At 42.2% G+C, this 18,875-nt stretch overlaps 1 protein-coding gene across 1 annotated transcript in view; it reads left to right on the plus strand.

Moving 5' to 3' along the window:
- The window catches only part of LOC126153601 (uncharacterized), a 175,919-nt gene that overhangs the window by 10,473 nt on the left and 146,571 nt on the right, over nt 1–18,875 (plus strand). Inside the window, exon 2 of the mRNA XM_049916082.1 lies at nt 3,407–3,561. Coding sequence (XP_049772039.1) covers nt 3,407–3,561 — 155 coding nt within the window. The remainder of the gene's footprint in view (nt 1–3,406; nt 3,562–18,875) is intronic.

Genomic DNA, 18,875 nt, shown 5'->3' on the forward strand with positions numbered 1-18,875 from the left:
CAGAACGGATTGGTTGTCAGTGACTCGTATTGTTAGTCTATCGCCGGCCGGTGTGGCCGGGCGGTTCTAGGCGCTTCAGTCTGGAACCGAGCGACCGCTACGGTCGCAGGTTAGAATCCTGCCTCGGGAATGGATGTGTATGATGTCCTTAGGTTAAATAGTTTTAAGTAGTTCTAGGGGACTGATGGTCTCAAAAGTTAAATCCCATAGTGCTCAGAGCCATTTTAACCATTTGTTAGCCTGTCAACAGATCGTAATAATAATTCGAAAGTGTATTTTTTGTGTAAACACACTGTTTTTTAAATGGACCAATGTCTATTGACATTAAGAAACTAAAAATAGAGTACATCAGAATGTCAGTGGTGTTTGTTGCAGGATACTAGTGCGAGATGTTTACGAGATATCATATTTTGAGAAGTTTCCACACCGACATTTACTTGCGCCATTCATCCTGCGTAGTTGCTAGTACTATGTTGCTATGATTGCTTACAGTATGCTTGTGTATTCCTTGAATGCACTGCAACTAGCTAGTCAGTTAGTGTGTGACAGTCCAAGCAATAGGTCATGAGTGGACTATGGTATTTACCAATGCAGAAAAAGCTGACACGCTCATTGTGTATGGAGAGTGTAGGAAGAATGCAATTCGCTCTTGTACGGTATATGCGGCAAGATATCCCATTAGCTGGAAGAGAAGTATCGCAGGGACAACATTAGATATGAATTTACAGATAAAAGCTCCACCGCTCTTGTCTCAGGTCGGGGCCGACTGATCACCGTGTCATCTTCAGCCAGTCGGATGCGGTATGAACGGCCGTGGGCACAGCACACCGCTCTCCCGGCCGTTGTCGACTTTTGTATGAACTACAGAATGAGGAAAGAAAGAAGGGGACATGTGGGAATTCGTGAGTTCCAGCCGCACAGGCATTGTGGTAATTCAGTTGAAAATAAGTGCAGCACCGAGATTGGAATCGGAATTTACCGCTTCTCATGAGCGGTTGCCCAACCGACTCAAATACCCAACTTACCGCACGCTGCAATACAGGGTCCCTCATCTGTTAATTCCCTACCCCCGAATTATTTTATTTCTGTAGGCGTTCGGATGATATTAGTGCATCCGGACTGAAACAGACTTCAAGGAGCTGTCGCACTGTTACAGAAATGTATACTCTTCGACAAGAGTCATGGGGTAGCAATATGCACATATACAGATGGCGGTAGTACTTTAGACTCGAGGTATAAAGGGCAGTGCATCGGAGGAGCTGTCACTCAGGTGATTCGCGTGAAAGGGTTTCCGACGTGATTATGGGCCCACAACGGGAATTAACAGACTTTAACGCGGAATACTAGATGAATCTATACGCATGGGACATTCCATTTTCGAAATCGTTGGTGAATTCAATAGTCGGAGGTCCACAGTGTCAAGAGTGTGCCGATAATACCAAATTTCACGCATTATCTCTCACCACGAACAACGCTGTAGCCGACGGCCTTCACTTAACGATCGAGAGCAGCGACGGTTGCTTAGAGTTGTCGATGCTAATAGACATGAAACACTGCGTGAAATAGCCACAGAAATCAATGTCGGACGAACGACGAACGTATTCGTTAGGACAGTGCGGCGAAATCTGGTGTTCAATGGGCTGTGGCAGCAGACGACCGACGAGTGCCTTTTGCTAACAGTGCGGCATCACCTGCAGCGCCTCTCCTGTCCTCGTGACAACATCGGTTGGATCCTAGAAGACTGGAAAATGGTGCCCTTGTCAGATGACCCTCTGCCCGGCACTTAAATGTGATTTGCAGAGTATCCACGTAGATCTAGATGTTCACTACGCTTGTCCGTCCTCTTTTAGAATACTGCTGCGCGGTGTGGGGTCCTTACCTGTTAGGACTGACGGAGTACATGGAAAAAGTTGAAAGAAGGGCAGGACGTTTTGAATTATCGCGAAACAGGAGTGAGAGTGTCACGGGAGTGATACAGGATCTGGTCTGGACATCGTTAAAAGAAAGGCGTTTTTCGTTGCGACGGAATCTTCTCACGAAATTCCAATCATCAACGTTCTACTCCGAATGCGAAAATATTTTATTGACACCGACCTACATACGAAGAAACGACCACCACGATAAAATAAGGGAAATCAGAGCTCGTACGGAAAGACGCAGGTGTTCGTTCTTTCCGCGCGCTATACGAGCTGGAATAATAGAGAATTGTGAAGGTGGTTCGATGAACCCTCTGCCAGGCACTTAAATGTGATTTGCACAGTACCGATGCAGATGAATATAATATTACAGATCGCCCCAACGCTGAAGTTATCAGAAGTCCCGCGCGGGCAAGCCACGTGGTCTTGGACGCCTTGCCACGGTTCGCGCGGCTTCCCCCATCGGATGTTCAAGTCCTCCCTCGGGCATCGGTGTGTGTATTGTCCTTAGCGTAAGTTAGTTTATATTAGATTAAGTAGTCTGTAAGACTAGGGACCGATGACCTCCGCAGTTTGGTCCCATAGGAACTTACCACAAATTTCCAAATTTTTCAGAAGCGTATACAAATGATTTGTATCTACAACTTCTTCATTTACAGAAAAGTTTCATTGTCTTGTTTAATTCGTCCTTTTAGCTGGCCGCTGTGACCGAGCGGTTCTAGGCGCTTCACTCCGGAACCGCGCGACTGCTACGGTCGCAGGTTCGAATCCTGCCTCGGGCATGGATGTGTGTGATGTCCTTAGGTTAGTTAGGTTTAAATAGTTCTAAGTTCTAGGGGAATGATGACCTCAGATGTTAAGTCCCATAGTGCTCAGAGCCATTTGAACTGCCGGCCGCGGTGGTCTAGCGGTTCTAGGCGCTCAGTCCGGAGCCGCGCGACTGCTACGGTCGCAGGTTCGAATCCTGCCTCGGGCATGGATGTGTTTGATGTCCTTAGGTTAGTTAGGTTTAAATAGTTCTAAGTTCTAGGGGAATGATGACCTCAGATGTTAAGTCCCATAGTGCTCAGAGGCATTTGAACGATTTGAACTATTCTGAATTCGTCCTTTCGGAACCATGTTAGAATTTAGGATTTTGTCGCGCCCAGAAATCTACTGCCCTGGGCAGTGGCACGTTTCGCCGCCTCCCCCCCTCCCACCTCCCCAACACCAGCACCACCCTAGAGCCGGCCCTGACGGAGCAGGTGCTGTTCAAGTCATTCTATGAAACCTCTGCGAGGCACTGTGTATGAATTGCATTGTAGTCATATAGATGTAGATACTGTGCAGATAATTTTTACCTTCTCGTTGTAAGACGCGCTATGGCTTAGTTTTTAGAAAGGAATAGACAGCAACGTTGGTGGAACCGGCGTGACTCCTGGTAGGTACAGCGGCGTACAACTGAAGCACAGACGAGCCCCCGGCGCGGCGCTGAGCTGCGACAATTGTAGAGTCCCGCCCCCACGGTGACGTCACGGCAGCCACTGGCGGCGGCGGCGGCGGCGGCGGCAGCGGGCCTCGGCGGCTTCAGTCGCTCGTGGGCCACGCACTGCCCCGCCACGCCGCCTCGCTCCGCACAGCCCTCGACAGCTCGGCAGTTCCACAGGTGCGTGACAATGCCTGCCCTCTCAGCACCGCCGGATCCAGCAGTTTGCAAAACCTCCCGTTGGTCATTACAGCCCTCCCATCGGCAGCGAGCGTGCAACAAGTGTCTGTCTTCCGCTTCACTTCCACCTGTTGCATTTTCTGGAGCCACATACGGTTCATAACGTACACCTCAGAAAAAGAAATAAACTGCCTGTAAATAGTAAAATATTTACCTCTTCACTTGACTAGGTGTTCTTCTCTTTTTATTTATTCACCGTTAACATCCGAAAACGGGTTTACTAGTCCGCCCCCGGTAGCTGAGTGGTCAGCGCGACGGACTGTCAATCCTAAGGGCACGGGTTCGATTCCCGGCTGGGTCGGAGATTTTCTCCGCTCAGGGACTGGGTGTTGTGTTGTGCTAATCATCATCATTTCATCCCCATCGACGCGCAAGACGCCGAAGTGGCGTCAAATCGAAAGACTTGCACCAGGCGGCGACGGGAGGCTCTCGTCACACGCCATTCAACGGATTTACTACATCAATAAATACATGACATTATTCAGGGCGTTCATTACGAGTCTCAGCTGCCAATTCCTCTTGACGGTTACTGAAGAAGTCGTCGAAGCTCCATTTTTTGAAAACTAAAGCTGCCTAGTCACTTAATGTACCAGACGACAGTGTGTCGTATCGTAAACAACAGCAGATGTATTTTAACATATGGTGTTTTCACAAAATATGCTGTTCAACTTGGTTCAATTTTATAAGCTCGCTGAAGATACTCTTTGCTAAAAAAATCGTAGCACTTACTGCACAGATGAAATTTGTTATTAAAAGTACTTAAAGCAATTTGCTAGTACGAAATCATATATTCTACATCTACATCTACATTTATACTCCGCAAGCCACCCAACGGTGTGTGGCGGAGGGCACTTTACGTGCCACTGTCATTACCTCCCTTTTCTGTTCCAGTCGCGTATGGTTCGCGGGATGAAGAACTGCCGGAAAGTCTCCGTGCGCGCTCGAATCTCTCTAATTTTACATTCGTGATCTCCTCGGGAGGTATAAGTAGGAGGAGGCAATGTATTCGATACCTCATCCAGAAACGCACCCTCTCGAAACCTGGACAGCAAGCTACACCGCGATGCAGAGCGCCTCTCTTGGAGAGTCTGCCACTTGAATTTGCTAAACATCTCCGTAACGCTATCACGCTTACCAAATAACCATGTGAAGAAACGCGCCGCTCTTCTTTGGATCTTTTCTATCTCCTCCATCTCCTCCGTCAACCCCATCTGGTACGGATCCCACACTGATGAGCAATAGTCAAGTATAGGTCGAACGAGTGTTTTGTAAGCTACCTCCTTTCTTGATGGACTACATTTTCTAAGGACTCTCCCAATGAATGTCAACCTGGAACCCGCCTTACCAAGAATTAATTTTATATGATCATTCCACTTCAAATCGTTCCGCACGCATACTCCCAGATATTTTACAGAAGTAACTGCTACCAGTGTTTGTTCCGCCATCATATAATCATACAATAAAGGATATTGTTACATTCAATAAATTTTTTCTGGGATTGTGACCGCATTGTCAATACGTAAAGTACCGACGTTTCGGCCTCTATTGCAAGTGACTGACAATTCGGTCACAAACCCAGAAAAAAATTACTGAATGTGACAATGGCCGCGGAAGCTTACTTTTATGGTATATTTTACCTTCCACGTCTCGTTTCACTCACTTAAACAGCGAAAACGGTAGCATTTTTGTCTGATTCCGCTTACATCTGGAGATGTCGTAGCCCGTACATTTCTTAGCAGTTGCAAAATATGGATTTCAAATACCTGTACTTGGCTGCCAATCACTGTTCTCTTTCCACGAGCAGCAACAATGAAGCAACAGCATCACTCATTTCGAAGTAATAAATTGTATGGCAAACAGCGAATCACAACACGGTGAAATTAAGCTGGAAACAATGTTGCTAAGATTGATAGCGACCGGAAACAAGTGAACATCGTTTGGAATACATACAGTCTTTCGAGTTATGTAGGAACAGCTACTGTCGACAGCCGCCGCGCCGTGGCTCTTTAGAAACTGAACAGACGGTACAGGCTGTTTGACTGTTATAAATACAAACGAAAGGAACGAGTGGAGCACAACGAAACAAGCAGGTAACCCTAGTAAACATACGTCCGAAAACCAGTGGTTTCCCCGATACGATGTATGCACAAGCACGGTCGTGCCAGTGTTACAACACTGTTGGATGATGTTCTTCGTCGAAAAAGGATGCTTGTGTGGTGCATGTGTCATGCTGCAAAGGCGCACTTTCATGCGGGTGTCCGGGAATACGTAGCACCAACATGTGTATCGGTCGTGTCTCGCCAACTGCCATTATCGCCCAGGTTTCCCGAATTTTACCCGTTGAGTTGTTTTTATGATATATTTAAAAGCGTTGATGTGTTCCAGGCGTATTGACAGTGTCAATGAACTCTTGGAGGGTTGTCAATGCATTCGGAATTCGCCTGGGATTTTTGAACGTGTACGGGCATCGATGATGAGAGGGACGTTCTGAAATCTGTCTTCATTTGAACGGTGGCCGTGTGGAACACTTGTCGTCGAGTGCATAGCTGCAGTTTGCATCTCGGTAACTCTGTTACAAGATATCCGTGCAATACTTCGTATTGGGAAAAAGATTGGTATCCCTGATTAAGTTTATTAGGTTTATTTGCTTGTTTCATTGCCCCTGTTCACCACTTTAGTTTTAACAACAATATTAAAACGCTCTGTATCTTCATTTATTACGACATTCCGGCTACTGCCATCAGATCAAATCTTACCATCGGTAAAACACAGTGTCTGTTGGAATAAGAGTTGTATTGGGATGATTCCGAGCTCCATTGACAGTATTTCGGTGGTTCTGCAGGGATTATTATTATTATTATTATTATTTTGTACCGCATTTTGATACAAGGGATCCCCCTCGGGTGGCTCGTTACAGAGTGGTAATGTTATTATACTTCGTTCGGTTTTTGCACCGAACTCCTATTCTTTAGGGTGTAAGACAGTCGATAAGGCATTATTGTACTATCTGCTTGTCGTGGTGATCGACAATCTGAAAAATACCTGTAAGAAAACGGTTCTAATTTTCAGAATTAAACTTTCACTTTGCAGCGGATTGTGCGCTGATATTAAACTTTCTGGCACATTAAAACTGTGTGCCGGACCGAGACTCGAAATCGGGGCCTTCGCCTTTCACGGGCAAGTGCTCTACCACTTTTTTTTCTCTACCAACTTCTTTTTTTGAAGAAAGTCGCTACCTCTTTTTGCTATTTTTTATTTACATATAAATAATGAAAGAAAATTCTCTCTTCCACTTCAGGCGTTGGCTCCTATCACCCATACTACCCCCAAAAACCTATCTAACCTAAAAACAAAATGAAAGCTAGTGCCACCGCCACTTTCACCCTAAAGCTAACTAGGTTCCGCCTACGAACAAAAATTAAGTATGCCTCTGAACATTTTATTAAAAAAAAGTAAAGGATAAAGGAAAGGGTACAAAACTTAACTATATTTTATTTGTTGTTCATTTTGTTCTTATGTATTTATTTGTAATTCTTTTTTTTTGTCCAATTTTTGTTCCCTTTTTTTTCTGGGAGGGGGGGGGGGTGGGGGGGGGGTGGAGGCACAGCAGCCAGACGGCGGGATGTCCTGGTCGTCTTCTCGTTCATAAAGGGTGAAACATCCTATAACTACTGTTTGATGTCTCTTATCAGTCCATCATGTGCAATCTCTGTCTCTTCTCACACCTGGTTCCACTGAGCTACCCATGTACGACTCACGCCGCGTCCTCAGAGCTGTTATTCCACCAGTACCTCGTCTCCTACCTTCCAAACTTCGCAGACGCTCTCCTGCGAAACTTAGAGAACTAGCAGGTCTGGAAGAAAGGATATTGCGGAGACATAGCTTTGCCAAAGCCTGCGAAAGGCAAAGGTCCCTAGTTCGAGTCTCGGTCCGGTACACAGTTTCAATCTGCCAGGAAGTTTCAGTTCTACTTTTGTTATGTACAATGCTGTACACTGACAGATAAGACTGAACACACCGGGACAAAGAGAGCGTATAACGTCTGAGGGCTGTTGAATCACCCTGTCTTTAGCGTTTACGTTTTAGTGATTGATGTTACAAGGTTTTTCACTGTTGTTGAATCACCCTGTCTTTAGCGTTTACATTTTAGTGATTGCTATTACAAGCTCTTTCACTGTTGTGAGGACATGTTTCACGGAAAGAAACGTAATTGCGGTAACAAATTGAATAAATTATAATTAGATTATTAGTCTGTAACAAACCATCGGAGTTCATGAGTCCCGTATACCAAAATATTCAGATAACATCCCTGAACAACATCAAAAGCGTTGTCTGTGGAGTACTGGTCCACCCAGCAATTATAACTTTGTGTTAACAGTTATATAACTTTTGATATCGTGGTAACAGTAACCGGTAAGTGGTATTAAATGAAAATGTATTACTGTGTATCTCCAGCATGCTGGGGCTGTTTCTCAAGATATTAAGCGATCCAGATGGATTTATTATGAAAAATCCACAATGACTGATGATTCCAGACTCATTTAAATAATTTATTCATTTAAATAATTTATTTCTGTCATATGTAAGAAAGCTCGAGTTCACAGCAAGAATACGGAGTATATTTTATCCTAGGATATCGGGATATTGCAAGAAACTTCCTTCCCACCGTTCAAAACACGACGATCTGATTAATACACGTGAAAATGTGAACGATTCAATTTTTTCTCTTTCTTGACATATAACGTGTGAAATAATACCAAATCATGGCAAAATTAAAATATACGAGGGTTGGAACTTAAATAGTGGCAACTATTTGTTCACAATCGATACAATAGTTACATGTTTGCACCTGTTACTGTCCTTCAAAGTAGGCACCAGCGTTGTGTAGAACCCGTTGCCAGCGATGTGGAAGGCGTAGTATACCGTTAGTAGAGCCTGTTCTGCTGATGGTGCGAATGGAGGAGCGGCTACTGCCTGTCGAATCTCTGGAACAGTTCTGAAGCGAATGCCGCGAAGTGGTTCCTTCATCTTCGGAATCCAATCAAAGTCACAAGGACTTAACTCCGGGGAGTATGGTGGATGGTATAGTACTTCCCAGTCCCATCGACTGAACAGAACAGCCACAGCTTGCGCTGTATGCGCCCGCGAATTATTGTGCAAAATGATGGGTGGGTTGCGCAGAAAGTGTTTCCGCTTCTTTCGAAAAGCTGGTCGCAGATGATTCTCCAAAAACGAACAGTAAAACTGTGTGCATTGACGGTCTGCCGTGGAGGAACGTAATGTGTTAGGATAACACCATGACAGTCGTACACGGGAATCACCGTAACTTTAGACCGTTCCTCATTCGCACCATCAACAGAACAGGCTGTGCTAACGGTATAGTACGCCTTCCACATCACTGGCAATGGGTTCTACACAACGCTGGTGACTACTTTGAAGGACAGGAACAGGTGCAACATGTAACTCTTTTGTATTGGCTGTGAATAAATAGTTACCTCTATTTAAGTTCCAACCCTCGTAGATTTCTGGATGCCCAAAGAATCAGAATAAGTTTTGATGTAGGATAGGATCTATTTTGCTTTGTGCTTCCTAGTTGCCACATTTTTACCTACTCAGTGATTAAAGTAAGTGTGGTTTCTTAAATGGAACTATGTCATCATCACATCACGATCAGCCGAGAGGACAGTTCAACAGCTCAGAGATGAAAGGCTCTTTCTCCAGAGGGACTTGTTTCCTCGTTGCCAACGTCAGTCGCTCGCCGTCCTCCGGAAATACCTCACTGTGTCCAACACTACAGTTTCTTTTCCCCCTTCCACCAGGACCCATCATTTTCCAGTGACCTCATGCTGTACTGGACGGAGGACTTTTCCTCTTACAAAACAAGAGCCTTCCTTCCTCTGAATACAGCAGGTTTACATACATATAGTGTCACTGGTTGGTTCAGTGTCCTCTTCATCTGAAGTTTGTACCTCCGCAGTAAATTGTGGTACTTGAGCAGTTGACTGAGACTGCCGTAAGATTGCTGTACGATTCAGGTATTTATAAATAGAACCATTTAATTCTGAAACTCTATTCAGAGAGCTTCTGACAACAATAAATGTATTAGCGTAGTTTGAAAAAGACAAAAAACGTACTAAATAAGGTGAAAGCAGCCGGAAAAGCCCTGGTTTCGGCTTGATGTTTACGCGCTATTTAGGCAGAGTGCGTTATTGTAGGAGTTTTGACGGCTTTAGCATGCTGCAATATATCTCAGATGAAAACAAATGCTGAAATGAAGAGGACAGATGACGCACGACAGTTGCCTAAAGCCAGCCTTAGGAGTAATGGCTGAAACAAAAATACTTTTAAAAAAAGGCAATACCGACATGCTGGATAAAGGTTAATGTTTTATTTGTCTTGGTGCACAAGTCTGAGAAAATTAGGGGTTCTTGAGTCTTTTCGTTAGCATAAAGTTCCCCCCCTGCCGTGGACATATGTAAAAGACATATTTTTGAATCACATAGGAGTACATACCCAAGACACGCTTAATGTAAAATACGTAACGCTTTAACACATTTGTAAAGTAGTCAGACGTTTGAAGCTGTTCTTTACAGGGAAGTTCGATTCTTTGAAGCATCGGGAGTTTACTGGTAGGCGGGATGAGAATTGGCTGTCCGACGTGACGTCAGCAGTAGTCTCGCAGCGCGAGCAGCCCATTGGCATGCAGTAGCCGTAGAATGTGCAGTGGAGTAGGCAGGCGGTGTACTCGAAGACACCCGCTCGTGTTGACATCGGTGGGCTCTCCCAACGTCGTGGTTACCGCCAGCAAGCAGGCTCGTGACAGGAACCAAACAGTGGCGAAATACCAGCACAATGTACTGTGGGGCTAGAAATTTCCTTTACACCTCTACTGCGTGTTAACGGAGTGAGATGGTGAGGAATTTAAGATCTTAACCTGTCGGCCTGATGACTGTCACGGCCACAGTGATGCTCACGTAACTGTCACGTGACTGCCCGCGTAGGGAAATACAGCATATGCGTTCAACAGTTCATTGTTCGCCTCTCCGTGTTTAATGAAGAACAATGACAGGTACCAGCAACTTCACTTTGGAGGAGCGCTTAGTGGAAGGCAAGTGCGTCCATGTACGCAAAAAACAATGAAAAAATGGCACAGATGATGAACAAGTTTTGCGAACGTTTCGGTAAGGAACCAACAAGTCGTCAGATGAGAGGAGAAAGCTTTTCTCCTGGGAAGTGTTTTGGCTGTCCTCGCTATGGTCGTCCGTCAAGAGACCCATATGCTGAAGCTAGTGCGTCGGTGACGCGTTCACGCTGCAAGTCGACTAGAAAGTATGTTGCAGGACTCGATAAAAGGGCCGGTCGGAGTGGCCGTGCGGTTCTAGGCGCTACAGTCTGGAACCTAGCGACCGCTCCGGTCGCAGGTTCGAATCCTGCCTCGGGCATGGGTGTGTGTGATGTCCTTAGGTTAGTTAGGTTTAATTAGTTCTAAGTTCTTGGCGACTGATGAGCTCAGAAGTTAAGTCGCATAGTGCTCAGAGCCATTTTTTTCGATAAAAGGAGCACAAAGCAACTCCATATGAAAATGAACTTAGTTCTTAAAGTGAATGTGCAGGAGAATATGGAGGAGTATCGTGATGTGCAGGTATAGCGATGAAGCACATTCGGTCGTTTTCCACAAATAATTGTGCTAGTAAAGTTTCAATGAAATAACTACAAGTGTAAAGGGGCTTTCTGGTCACCCTGTAGTTGTTACAGGAGCTCCTTAAAAAGGTCGAAGTAAGCTTTACCAAAAGCATACACCTGTAAATGGGAAGTGTGTGAGCCTCACTTTTGACCATGCTTCCTGACGATAAATTATTCTTAGTAACTGTTTGCTTGTTAAAGATCCGTCTTCGTCCATTCTACCAGTGCCACTAGCAACAAGATTTGTCTCTGTTACTCATTAAGTATCACGTACATTGCTAATCAATTCAGTTAACGGCTGTGTGTCCTCTGCGACACTTTCTTATAAGGCAGTAAAATTACTCGTTTTTTCCGTCTGTACGTAACAGGTTCATGTTCACATTTCGAAAATTCTGCGATACCTTTAACTGAAACCGGTAAACTGTTTAGATAAAGCAAAATGTGACCAAGAATGTGAAATCCGCGATTTATTATTGCACGTGTCACTCGTTTGCTAGAAATAGTAGAGCATAGAGAGATAATTTTGGGAACGAAAGCTTTTCATACATTCATGACTTGTAGTGAGATTCTGTCATGTCAGAAGGGCATCTATAGGAAAATTGAGAAGATTATGCCTGAAAAACTTAATCAGTTACATTAGCCATTCTGCACTGCATAATAAGGACGTCCATGTCTTAGAGAATTCGGTATCCTTAATCAATGCAAACTGCTGGCACAACAAAATCCACTAGTCAGTTTTCCACCGCTAGCCCTTCTTCTTTTCCACAATTACTTGATATGTTCTATTTTTTTCTGGCGCTATTTACACGAATACTGACTTTAGTCCATTTATTTTGTTAGGACTTCTATTTTATTAAAAACTTATGAGCACAACGCATTAATGTTACACAATAATATTTATTAGTTCGTTATGAACCGGATTTCGGCTTCTTAGGCCATCGTCAGATAACTTAATGCTGAACAGATAGTCCACACAACTTTAGTGAGAATTCATAGCTGTACAAAGAACATTGTACAAAGGTATGTGACATTTTATGACTATATCGATACAAAACACAAGCCTGATGTAATACCCAAAGAAACACCAAAGAAATAAATCTTACATTACAGTATATTCAAATTTTAAAACTATGTGAGTGTGTAAAACAGGAATGTTCTACGAGTGAGTAATGGCACAGGCTACCATGTCATAAGGACAAACTGGTGAATGTGACGAACAGGACGAACAAAGGGAGGGAAAGAAGGTCGTCTCTGGAATGTGGGTGTGGAACAGTTACTTTAATTCTTTGTGCTTCATTATTCTTTTTCCTCTAACTTCAACCCACTTTGCTCACTCGAAAGGAAGAAAGTTTTTACGTTCAGTCGACATCATGGGAAACGAAGACTGCTCTAATTAATCAGTGCTGTTGGACAATATAGGTTGTGGCTTATTTGAAGGAATCATTCCTCCCTTCTTATGGAGTGATGGAGGAACCTAACGAAAAAGATGTTAGGATAGCCGGAATGAGACTTTGTAACATTCTTCTCGTTCACGAATCATCACATCGTACACTGCGTGCAGCGTCTGCACGTTACGAAAACAAATACTTGGTCAGTTTTGATGGTGAACTACCTAATTACGCAGATCTTATAAACAGACAATATTTGTGACAGGTTTGACACACTATTGAGCCAGTTTCCATCTCATGACTCAGAATATAAATTTTACTTATATTAGATTGGTTTTTCGAGCCTAGGTTAACAGATTTCGTTATCATAAGCTGATTTCAAGTTTGGTAACAAATGTCATAAAATTTCCTGTGTTATAGCTCCTCTCAGATCACACAAATACTATGCTCTGCAGCTTTGGACATTTAGAAACAACACGGAAACCACAAGTTACCGCTACGAAGAGATTGCAACCGAACGACCGCTACAATTGCCTTTCTCCAGGTTGCACGTAATGTGACGAATCTATGGTTGTACAGAGAGATTGGCTGAAATTTGTGCAGGTATATTTGGTGTGGTGTCTGTGCTGTAGTGCATCAGTAGAACGATGCTTTTTGGACACATTGAATCACAAAGCTAGTGTTTCGCTTATTCCCATCGAGATGATACGAATAGTACTCTAAAATAATATCCGTACTCGCTGTACGATTCACGATCGACTGAGTGTCTTTCAGTTCAGAAAATTGTAGAATAGTTCCACAACTGATGCAGAGAATGGTTGAGTTCTTTGCCATCGCCCCTACATATTTTACGAATAAATAAACCATTCTTTGTATACCGTTCTTGTAGTATAGATTTTTAAAGCTATTGCGATAGGATAAAATTGGGGTGACAGGGAGGAAATTCTGTTGGCTAAGCTAAAAGGTACGGAGTCTGATCACTGTTTACAGAGTGAAGGTTTTCGTGTAACAAACTTGCTGAATTTTAACAATAAAACAGCACGATCTCTCTGAGAGTTATCAGGTCTCAGTACCCCTGTATTTTCCTGATCTCTTTACTAACAGACTCAGTCAGGACTCAGGTATTGTAGCATACAAATGAGCCTGCATGTTCCTGTTGAATTTAGTGTTCGGCATAGATAAGTCAGTCAAAAAGTTCCGATCGGTTTGTACGTGATCAAGAATTATTTAATGTTTTCTCTCAGTTTTTCTCTCGTGACTGATTAATGGTGAGCTTCTGGGTGTTCTGCAGAGTTGTTGTTTTCGTATTTTGCACAATATTTTGGCAACTGATCCAGTGTTTTCTCTTGTGCAGCGAATTTTGCTGCCATGTGTAGTCACCTGGACTGTAACCAGACACTGAACTTCTATTAGTCTCGCGTCGCTATTTACAGCTGGGTTCGATTCCCAACTTCCACTGCCCCCTTTGATGCTCTATTGTGTTTGAGAGTCTGCACTGGTATTCCGTAAAACGTAAATTCTCTCAGCATTTTGCTGCTCTGGCAGATGTGATTGCTGGCGAGATCTTATAAACTGATTGCCTGACCGCAAACCATGTTTAACTTGATACCTCCGTTTCTGTTTAGTAGGTTTTCTATCTTTATTCGATAACTCCACAATAGCGCTGACCAAGAAACTTGGCGTTTGGACTACGATGTTTGTCTCATCGTATTTCATTTCATTATTATACTCGAGGCAGTGTTCAGCGACAGCGACAGCTGATTTTGTTGGTTGTTTAGTGTCGATAGTCTGTCTCAAGTTTCTCACTTATTCTTGACCATAAACCTTAAGTCATTGGCTGAAACACTGTCTGAAGCAGGGAACTATAGGATGAGCACCAACATAATTCTTTCCTTCTCAAAAGCTATGAATTTTATCATTTCCCTTGTGGCTTTAATCCTGCGAAAGGTAACAGAAAATTTCGAATTCCAGAAATATATCATGTGGTTTGATACTTTGCTGCGTGTATCCTGCAGAAAATAGACAATAAATAATAGCAATACTGTTCCCGAAATACATTGTCAGTCTTCTTCTACATGTATCATTCTTGTCAAATTAGACAGAATATAGTATCCGCATGTGCAGAAAATCTTCCTGCAAACTGGATATTTAAGGTCTTGTTGATGAAATTCACTGCCACATTTCCAATTCGTGTATTTTTAAGTGACAACATAAATGCTGGTAGGCAATGGACCACTTCAGATACCAAGTATGTAACCATGTATTTCCTTTTAGAGAAGTAGCTGCTCTTGTGCATTTTAATATCACTTTACGAACAAAACATTCTGGTTCACTTAACTGTTATTACCTGCTTCAGCACAACCAAGTCGTATCCTGATTTAAAACTGAAGCACAGGAGGATTGTAGCTACCACCGTTGTCTGATGGTGCGCTTCGTTACAACCAGCTGATAGGTAGCGACCTGATTCTGCCGAAAACGCTTGACCCAGACTGTTATTTTCGTAAAATAATTATCCAAGATCACTGACATTACCTGCATCACAATGCCACCATTCTGTTTTAACATCAGTTTAGAGCTCAAATGTACGAGCGGTACGAAAACAAGGCTCCCTATGAATTACACAATGGGCTTTGTCCGAATTTTCATTGCTAGAAGAAGAGTGGAAATGGACAAGAGCAGTATCAAACTCACCAAAGTGCGATCTATTTTTGCAAACAGCTATTTCATTGCTTTAAAATAATCATAGTAATTAAGAAAAATTAATTGCCGATTGAGGGATAATTACACAATGGATTTTTGACAGATTTTTTTTAAAGCCAAAGTAAGATTGGGAAACGAACAAATGGCTACATGGAGAGTGGGAAATGGACAAATTGGACATAAAAATGATCAGTGTGCTGTCTAGTTTTGCAAAAACGTATTTAATTGCTAGAAATTGCTTAAAAATTTTAGTTAGTGATCATAGGGAAAATGAAATGTTTCATAATTTAATGATATGTCAAAGGTTCTTCTCTTCAAGGTCAAACTGTTCCATGCATAAAAGTGGCATTGGTCTGATACGTAACTGTCAAAATGGCGTCCTCCCAATGAAGTCGTAAATTCTTCAGGACATTCCAAGAACAAAAGACTTTCTGAAAGCAAATAAAGTGTCAAAAAAATAAAGTGTCAAAAAGATCGCGCTTTCTGAAGAAATCTTGAAACAAAAATTTGAAAAGAACTAACAAATGCTTTGTGAAATGATTTTTCTTAAAGTAATAAATCAAATATTTGGAGAAACATTTGACACATGCCTCCGCCCCCAAATGTTTAACGTTAAATTTTAAAGAGTACTATAGTATACCTGTCTACTGAATTATGTAGATTGTGCAATCTGGTTTTGTGTGGCCTTGATATCATTCAAAGGTGCGTGAAATGTTCCTCTAATCTGTTTTATTTCTAACTTTTAGACAAACAATTTAACAAAATGTTTGATAGTATCTGAGCAAACCACCTTTTTTACGACACACACTTTTATAGATTATACGTACTGAACAGTTTGGATAAAAACCATCATATCATACTCATATATATTATATCTCGACGGAGTTTTTTTTCGGTACGCCATATCTCCAGTATTACTTAATCAAAATTAATGATTGAGACACCATTTCCAAGACTTTGTTCACCACTAATGACGAAATATACAAAAATGGTTTTAAGTTATTATTTTCGTTAAAAAACTTCGTTTTTGAACAATTTTTATAAAAACAATATAGAAAGTGGTATCTGTTGACAATCTAATTTTACTGTCATTCACAACAGCGACTGGAGTTGTTTACTTTCTTCAAGCAAGCGTTATGGACTGCGTCTGCATCTACATCATAACTCTGCAGTTCACAGTTAAGTGCCTGGCAGTGAGTTCATCGAACCACCTTAAAGGTTTTTCTCTCCGTTCCACTCTCTAACGGCGTGCGGGAAACACGAACACTTAAATCTTGCCCTGCGAGTTATTTTATTATGATGATCATTTCTACCGATGTAGATGGGAGCCAACAAAATATTTTCGCATTCGGAGGAGAAAGTCGTTTATTGACACTTCATAAGAAGATCCTGCCGCTACAAAAAACTCCTTTGTTTTAATTACTGCCATCCCACTGCTCGAGTGAACTGCGGTACTATCAGTCCAAACAGTTCATGCATGCAAAAACAACACTGTACCAAAATTTATGAAAAGATTTTCAGCAAGAAACTGATTTACATGGCTATGGCTACACTATTTATAGACGTCGTTACAATGACATTTCGTTTATTTACCACTGATAAGAGGTAGACTGTACCATACTGGAGATTTCACAGTAGAAAATACCGCTGTCATAGCAATATCGAGCATTGTCCTTCAATCAAATTTGTTAAATATTTGTGTAAATGCGTGTGTATAAAGCATAACCGTGCGGCCTTACTATTGCATTTAGACTGAAGGTCAACAATAACTCATTGCTGACAAGGTGGACATTTATTTGAGCTGTCGTTATGTGAGTCCACCAGGGGCTAAATGGCGACTACACGAAGGCCGAGTTTTCCACCGCACTCATACGATCTAGAGACTGCCTGTCCACTTTCCCGAAGAACACACGCTGTACTTTTAGGCGGAATACGAAGCTGTTGCTAACCTTCATAGGACTCCAGACTCATGGGATTTTTTAAATTGTGCAATGATAATATTACCTCCCGCAAGTACCTTCACCACGAAATTCCAGAATATTTTATGTGGTCAAAAGAACAATGGATTATTTGCTGGAAAATGCATCTACACTGTCGATCCAGCCGACATCGAAAGATATTACCTTCGAATACTACTTCTGCGCGCCGAAGTCGTTTGACGATCTACGCACGGTTGATAGAATACTGTGGAACTCGTTCCTCGAATCTGCAGAAAAATTACGTTTAGTCTTTAATGACACCGAACGAAAAGAATGCTTGCTGTAGGCCGCCAGACATCAACTGATACGGCTATTCGCCATCATCTACATATTCTGCTCTCCTGCCAGTATATCTGAGTTGTGGACAATATTTGAGGATGCACTTTCAGAAGATGTTCAGAGACAGTACACACCACCTGAAACGTGCACCGTCACCCTCACTGCTAGGACTGAAACATATTTTTAAACATCATGGCAAATCCTGCCAACAATTCGACGTGCAGCCGACCCCTGTTGTGTTCGTCGCACAATGCGCTACAATAGCCCACAACGTACGAGAAGAACGTACGAACGGCAAGACTGCATACGAAATGGTAAACGAAGAACGAAAGACAATAACTGAGGAAGTCTAGCATGCCATAGAAAATAAGACTCAACGGCGATTCGATGTCCAAAAATGATTGTACAACAATTAATGAACATGTCATTTACAATTTGTTACCTGGAGAGGCAGAAGTTTATCTCAATACTCATTACGTCAAGACTGAAATAAACAACGCTCAATTGTACGCAGTAGAATTTTTGAACTTTTTTAATCCGGCTGGTTTACCACTTCATCAATCGCTTTTTAATACAGACGAGATAATTATGTTAATTAGAGATCGTAACGCCAATCAGGGATTAATTAATGGTGGAAGATTAGTGATAACTCGCTTACATCAGTACATCATCACTACTAAGTTCCGAGAATACTGTACTCATTCCCTGCATTAACGTCATAGCTTCTGATGCACCATGCCTTCCCAAATGATAAGAAAACAGTTCGCAATAAGAACAGCGCTCACCAAGACTATTAATAAAGCAGTAGTTCAGACACTTCAAAGGGCAAAACCGTATTTACCAGAACCTGTTTCTTTTCCCCTGCGTATTTATACTTTGCTTTTTCATGAGTACGCACATAAAGTGATATTTATATTTGTGATAATGATATATACTACCAAAAATTAAACGATGATCACATTGTAACTGCTAACAGTGATTTCAAATAAATTTTGTAAAATAAATCAGTTTTAAAAATAAAATTAGTCTGACAAATACCTGTTTCTTATAAGTTTTACAATTAACCATATTGTATATAACGATATCGATTTCTTTACAATGAGACCAACATTTGTTGGAGCTATTCAGAATGTAATACTTTTTATTAATAAATACTTGCATTTAAACATTTCTCCATTATCATGTCAACTGTCGGTAACAGATCAGGGTAGGATGCGAATGACTC

The sequence above is a fragment of the Schistocerca cancellata genome, chromosome 2 (assembly GCF_023864275.1).
Source record: "Schistocerca cancellata isolate TAMUIC-IGC-003103 chromosome 2, iqSchCanc2.1, whole genome shotgun sequence".
NCBI classification, from domain to species: domain Eukaryota; kingdom Metazoa; phylum Arthropoda; class Insecta; order Orthoptera; family Acrididae; genus Schistocerca; species Schistocerca cancellata.